The sequence below is a fragment of the Malurus melanocephalus genome, unplaced genomic scaffold, assembly GCF_030028575.1.
Source record: "Malurus melanocephalus ecotype Western Australia unplaced genomic scaffold, MMel_1.1 scaffold_318, whole genome shotgun sequence".
In the NCBI taxonomy this organism is placed as follows: Eukaryota; Metazoa; Chordata; class Aves; order Passeriformes; family Maluridae; genus Malurus; species Malurus melanocephalus.
The window spans coordinates 642,564-649,377 of record NW_026623550.1 but is presented as its reverse complement, the minus strand read 5'-3'; the positions used below and the strand labels follow the sequence as shown (position 1 = coordinate 649,377).

At 68.2% G+C, this 6,814-nt stretch overlaps 1 protein-coding gene across 1 annotated transcript in view; it reads right to left on the bottom strand.

The window, feature by feature from the left end:
- Positions 1–6: 6 nt before the first annotated feature.
- The window catches only part of MIDN (midnolin), a gene marked incomplete at its 5' end in the record, with an annotated part of 8,443 nt that continues 1,635 nt past the window's right edge, over positions 7–6,814 (bottom strand). The window contains 4 exons of the mRNA XM_057377564.1: positions 7–739; positions 1,820–2,131; positions 2,240–2,372; positions 2,810–3,196. Of these exons, the coding sequence (XP_057233547.1) occupies positions 477–739; positions 1,820–2,131; positions 2,240–2,372; positions 2,810–3,196 (1,095 nt within the window). The remainder of the gene's footprint in view (positions 740–1,819; positions 2,132–2,239; positions 2,373–2,809; positions 3,197–6,814) is intronic.

Genomic DNA, 6,814 nt, shown 5'->3' with positions numbered 1-6,814 from the left:
GCGGGGCCCAGGCACACGTGTCCCCCCGGCCGCCCGAGGGGGCCCAGCCCCGCAGCTGAGCAATGCTACATATAGAAGGGAAGGAAAACAAACGGCCCCCAAATCGGGGGGGGCTCCAGCACCTCCGAGAGAGACTTCATCTCCTCCTGCCTGCACCGGGGAGGGGGGGATGGCACGAGGTAAGGCCGGAGCCCACCCCGCTGCCCCCCTCTTCACAGCAAAGCAGCAGCTTCGATACGCCCCAGGTCCCCCCCTGGGTGCCGGGAGGCTGCAGGGAGGGGGCGGCTCCTGCTGCTCCCCTCCCATCTCCCCAAACCCAACCGAGCAGGGGGGTGGGGGGCTCCCCCTGACACGCGTCCGGTCGCAGGAGACGGCAAACCTGGAGGAGCCCCGGCCCGCGGCACCGGCGCTGTCCCCCCGCAGCGGGGACATCCAGCGGGACCCCCCGGCACAGTCCCCCCGGGGGCCCCGGCTCTCTATGCTACGACAAACTCGGATTTCATCTCGGCCTTGACCTCCGGCTTCCAGACCGAGTCCTCGAAGTCCAGGTCCAGGCTGCCCTCGCTGGAGACGCTGCTGTTGCTGTTGGTGCGCCCGGCCTTGCGGTTGGGCACCCAGTGGTACGGAGCCCTGGCGTCCCTGCGCGCCTTCCGCCGCAGCCGCTTCTGCTGCAGCAGCAGCTGCAGCCTCTCCACCTTGCAGCGAGTCGCCCGGTTCTCCGTCTGCCGCAGCCGGTCCCCTGCGAGGGAAAAGGGGAGAAGGGGTCACGGGGGGCTGTTGTGTGTTGTTACTGCCCTGCGTGGTGTGGATGTGGGGATAGCACCGTAACGGGCAGGGTGGTGTGTGTAATAGGGAAGGAGGGGTTGTGGTGGGGTTCTCTGACCCACAGCCCACACAGGTAGCCCCAAAGGGCACAGGTATATGGACAGCCCCATAGCAATAGGAAAAGAGTGAGGGGGTCATGGGAGGGTGGCCTGATCTATATCCTGGGGGGTCACAGAGCCCCCATAAGCACAGACCCTTGGATATCCCAAAAACAGAGTGTGGGCACAGCACCAGGCTGGTCCCCAATGGGGTACAGCCCTTCCATGGGGTGCAGTGTCCACGCCACAACACCCTCCCTATTCCCCTGGATGGATGGGGAGGGGTCCTGGCCCAGAGCAGCGCTGGGGGCGGCCCTGGAAGACCCAACACATCACCAGGGGCTGGAGCCAGCATGGAGCCACCCCCTGTGGGGCCTGGGACCACCCCCAGCCGGGCTAGAAGGAACAGGGAACCCCGAGGGGGACGAGCCAGCACTGGTGGTTTCACTTCTTTCCTCTAAGCAAATCACAGGGGGTCCGGGGCGGGCGCCTGAGGCATCTTCCGGCCCCGGGGCTCACAGGTGTGCACCCAAAAACGCCAGGGGAGCCTCTGCCACGCCCTGGCCRGGCCAACCCTCACCCCCAGTATGGGGAGATGGGTTTGGAATGGGGAAGCCAGAGTGTGGGTGACCCMAACACCTCTGCCCACACAGCAGGGACAGGCCCTGAGCTACCGGCCACAGCCACCACGGCCACCTGCCACTCCCCCACCCACACGGGGACACTTTGTCCCCATAARGTTTGGCAGAGGTGGCAATGAAGGGTGGGTGGAGTGACCTTCCCAAATCCCCAGGTGTGCTGGCTGTCCCCAAACCTGGGGAGCCCCCCCTGACTGGCACCTGTCAATCATCCACTTCCCAGCCTATCTCTGCTAATTAAAGCCATGGACCAGGGACCTCCAAGAGGTGCCAACCCCAAACCTGACCCCTCCCCGCTCGGATGGCAGTCAGACTCACCACTGGGCTTGCACATCCGGATCTGGCTTTGGCACTGGACAACGGGGTGCAGGGTGGGGGCGGTGGCCGCCGGCAGCGGCTCTGAGGTAGTTTTGGTGGCGAGGTCCGGGGAGGCAGGCGGCGAGGAGGAGGAGGAGGAGGAAGATGAGGAGGAAGAGGAGAACTGCGTCTGGCAGCGGAGCTGCGTCAGGGACTGGGGCATGCCCTGGTAGTGTCGCGTGGCGCTGAGGAGGTCGTTGAGGATCTGCAGGATGGTGCCGATGTCCCGCCGCGGCCGCCCGCTGCTGTCCTGGCAGTTGGGGTGCAAAGTGCCTGGAGGTGGGGAAGAGGTGTGTGTGTGAGACAAGAAACCCCCCAGATCCACGGTCCCACTGCCCCCAAAATCCCCCCAGAGSCCCCGGGGAGCTCAGCAGSACGTACCGGAGAAGGTCCCTGAGAAGACCCCAGGCGCGTGGTTGACGAAGCTCTCGATGACCGCCCCGGGTTTGCGGGATCGGGCCGAGGGGGCCGGACTGCTGCCCGGGGAGCTGCTGCTGCGGGAGCCACAGTCCACCTGCGAGGGGAGAAACAAGGGGTCAGCCTCTGGCACACAGCCCCGCTCCTGCCCTTCTGCCTCCCCACAAAGAGCCAGGTCAGGAGAGCCCAGACACTGAGGAGGTACAGTGGGCACCAGTCCCAATCATTCTGGCACGCAAGAAACCGCCCTGGTGGTCCCAACAGCCTCCCCTGCCCTGCTGTGCTGTGCCAGGGGGAAAGGGAAGCAACAGCAGCAGTTCCTGTCCGCCCATGGGGTGTGGGGACAGGCAGGGCAAGAGCATGGGTTACACCCTGTCCTTGAGCCCCTCCCTGGGACCTGGGGACATTCTGGAGACCAGACTGGGGACAACCCGTTTCCAGCATGAGGAAAGCAAGGGCAGGCCCATGGCCAAGCTGGGAACGCCACAACTTCGCTCCCCTCTCCCAAAGACCCCAGGACACCCCCAGACTCACCTCRGAGCAGGAGGACACCACGCTGCTGTTCACCGTCTGCGTGCTGGCCCCGTGCGACCGGAACATGCCGGCGGTGACGGGAGCGGCGTGAGGGGCGTTACAGTACACGGGAGGGGCCGGCGCGGCGGGCGCGGGGCTGGGGGCCGGGCTCTGCTGGCACGTTGGCACCACGGGGATGCGGGCGAAGCTGGAGCCGCCGGCGCCGTGCAGCGTCCGGCAGTGGGGGCTGGCGCTGGCCCCCGCCTCGCCGCGGCTGGCGATGAGGTGCCGGTGCTGGAGCTGCCCCGTGCTCTGCTGAGCCGCCAGCTGCAGCTGCACGAACATCATGTGGTCACCCACGCGCAGGGCCAGGGTCAGCGGGGACCGGCCCGACAAGAAGTCGTTGACCTGAGGAGAGAGAAGGGACCCTGATCAGCCGTGGCACCAGCAGGAGGGCGATGGTTGCCCTCCTGGTGTCGAGCAGGGGACGGTGGTTGCCCCCACAGGTTTCTCGTGGCCACAGGGATGGGTCAGTGGGGCAGAAAAGGGGTGACCCCCTCCCGCAGCCCTTCCCAGGCCCTCGGCCGTGCCAGGCTGGCACACGAGCCCGGCTGCCGTCCCCAYGCGACCCCAGCCCGGTGCCAGCTGCGTCAGCTGACGGTGCCGGGGGGTATTTTTCTTCCTTCTGCCCTTCCTGCCCTTTATTCCCCACCACTGAGTGGCCGTGCCCRGCTGGCCGTGCCCTCCCTGCTGTTGATCCCGGCGGGCAGGGATGGGCAGGGGCCTCAGCTGGGACTGCCCAGAGCCGCATGCCCGGCCCAGGGATGGGGCCATGCCCGGTGCCAGCAGGAAGGGTGCCCCCCCAGCACGCAGGGGGTGTCCTTGCTGGCACAGSGAGAAGGGGAGGGCACAGGCGAGGACATGCCAGGCCCACCGYTGTGACTCAGGCAGTGCAGCCCACCTGCCCTCCTCCCCCCCTCCAGGCAGCTGGGGGTGGGGGCCGGGCCCTGCCCAGCCCGGAGGCTCCGGCAGGTGATGGAGCAGCTGCAGCGTTGAGACAAGAGCCAGGCCCTGACCCTGCCCAGGCTGCAGCTGTGGGGGGCCCCCAATGCCCAACACCTGCCACCCCCCAGCTCGCACTGCTCAGCCCCTCCCCCGGACACATAAATCACTCAGCAGCTGTGCCAGGGAACGGGGGAGCCCCCCAGCACTGCCCCACATTCCTGGGGGGGCAGCTGGGGCAGCCATGAGCCCCCCCCTGCCCTCATGTGTGCTGTGCCTCTCACTTATTGGGACTGACCCCCACAAACACCMCTCACTATTCCAGAGCACGCAGGGCCCGGCTTTCCCCGCCTGTCACCCACCCACATCCCACAGCACCTTTGGGGTGCAGCCATCAAGGGGTCCCCAGCACCCTCCTCATCCCCAGCACCGCTGAGAGGGCCCCCCCGATCCCCTCCCCAGCCCCGGCCGCGCTCCCCCACGCCCCGCTGCCGCGGAGGCCGGTTCTGAGAAGCCGTGGGAAAAGCAGCTTTAAAAATACCAGCAGCAAAGCCCCGAGCGTGTCAGGCGGAGGCTGCAGAGGAAGGGGTGGGCGGGAAGGAGACGCTGCAGCTCTGGACACGGAGGTTACGGGCCGAGGGGGCGGGAGAGGACGGCGGGCGTGCACATGGGCACGCGTGTGCACACGCGTGTGTGCGAGCACAGAGCACCTGGCTGCGGGAAAAGCGTCGCCACAGCCCCCCATCTTTGCCTCAGTTTCCCTTCCCGTAGCAGCCTGATGGCCTCATGCCAGGCTGGCAGCCCCGTCCCCAGTGCTTGGCCCCATCCCAGCTCCCTGCACCGAGCTCAACACGGCTCCTGGGCCACCCCACTCTGAGCCACTGCAGGGTGGCATTTCACACCGGGTCCCCTGTGCCACCTCCACGCACCATTCACCAACACTCAGAAAGAGAACCCAACCGGGTCCTGTTCCCACTGAGCTGCTGAGCGGGGTCTTTCACAGCCCCACAGCCCCACCCCGGTCCTGCCACCCTCCTCCAGGCCCGGCTCTGCAGCCAGGTGTGCCCGGGGGAGCCCCGCGCTCCTCCCCGGGGCCCCCTGACGTCAACCGGCCCCGCGGCCGCCTCCCGCTCCCTCTGACTCAACCCTGCCCTGCCTGACCCCTCGCCAGCGCTGGGAGAAACCAGAGCACCCCAACCTCGGCCAGGCCGGCGCTTCTCAGCAGCACAGAGAGCCCCCCTTCATCCCCAGGGCGTGGGGTCCCCGCAGCACCCCCGGGGCTGGGCCGTGGCACGGAGCCCGCCCGGTCCCCGCGGCGCCCCAGCTCCGGGGCTCCCAGCACCCGCCCCCACGCCGCTGCCAACCTTCCTCCCCCCGGCGAAACCAGCCCGCTCCAATGCAAACACGTCCCACCCAGCCGCCCGCTCGGCCGCCCACGCCGGGAGGACCCCGTCCCTCCCAGCCGGCTCCGCCGCGGGGGCCGGGACAGCCTCGCCGAGGGGGGCTGGGGACACTGAGCCCCCCAAAGTGCCCGCACCCAGGGGTCCCCTGGGACCCTGCCAGGCCCTGGGGGGGCTCAGCTGCGCTGTACCGGGCTCGGGGCCCGCAGGGATGGGGCAAGTGTCTCCCAGCTGCTTCTCAGAAACGCCGATGACTCAGAGAACGCCGCATTCCCGCCTCGCTCCGACGCCTGGCCCCGCGTCACCCCGGCCCCCAGCCCCAGACATCCCCGGGCCCCCAACTCCGGGCTGGCAGAGAGCTGGAGCTGCCCCCGGTGAGCCTCTGCTCCCCATGGGGAGGGCAGCACCCCCGAACAGGCACAAGGAAACCAGCCTGGGAGATCCAGATGGGAAAGGCAAGGCCACGGCAAGGATGAGGAGCAGCAAATGCCCCCCCCAGCCCCTGCAGGGTCTCCAGCTGGGCCCCCCATCCAGCCACCTGTGCCAGCACCCAGGGGTTTGTCTGTGCCAAGGGGGGCAGAGGCGCAGAGCCCCCCGGCCACATCCCTGCAGCCCTGGAAGAGCAGGATGTGTCATCCCCCTCCTCTGTTCCCCCCCCCTTAGCGCTCCTGGGCACAGGGACCGGGGGAAGGAAGAGCTGAGGYAGCGGCACCGAACGCCAGCCATCCCTGGAAAGCGGGGGCAGCCATGCGGGGAGGAAGGAAGTGCAGGAGCATTTCCAGGAAGCCCCCGTGCCCGGCAGCCGCTTCCCCAAAGGCTGGGGAGGGGGTGGCAGCACCCCGGTCCCCCCTCCCGCCGCCCCCAGAGGAAGCGGCTCAGCTCTCCCTGTGCTCCGGAGGCTGCGTGACGCAGGCAGAGCCCAGCAAAGCATGAATGGGAGGAGTGGTTTCCTGCCCCCCCGCCGCCCCCCAGGTGCTGGCGGTTCCTCCTGCTCAGCCCTGGCTTCCTGAATCACCAACCGGAGGAACCTGCGGTGGGCAGGGGAGGTGCGGAGCCGCTTCCCGCAGCCAGCGCCAGACCGTAGCCCACCCACCCTCCTCCGCCCGCCGCGCTGGGGCTGGGGGGGCCACAGCCCTGTGCAAGGGGCTGCTTTGAGCTCCACAGGCTCCTCAGTCCATCCCCAGCTCGCTGCCCACACCGGAGCAGAGCTGCAGAGCTGATCAGAAATAGCTGCAGCCCCGAGGACGTGCACTGCGACCCCCGGGCCAGGCTGCCAGAGCCCCCTCCCCTATAGCTCCGCACCCCASCTGGGATGGGCAGCACCCCAAAACCGCTCCACGGGACCCCAGCAATCTCTGGCACAGAGCTCCAGTCCAAGATCACTCTCCTAGCCCTCATGGGGTTAAGCCAGCTCCCAAAAGTCAAGGTCACCCCGGGCAGCCAAGGGCACTGCGGGTCAGTCCCTGCGGGCAGGGCAGCCTGGTGGTCACCACATCCCCAAAGCGGGCATGGCAGTGCCCCCCTCTCTGAGCCCTGGCACCGCATGGGGCTCAGCCCCTTCCCAGAATTCAGCAAGGCAGGTCACAAAAACCCCCAAAAACCCAACCCTCGAAAAACCGAAGCT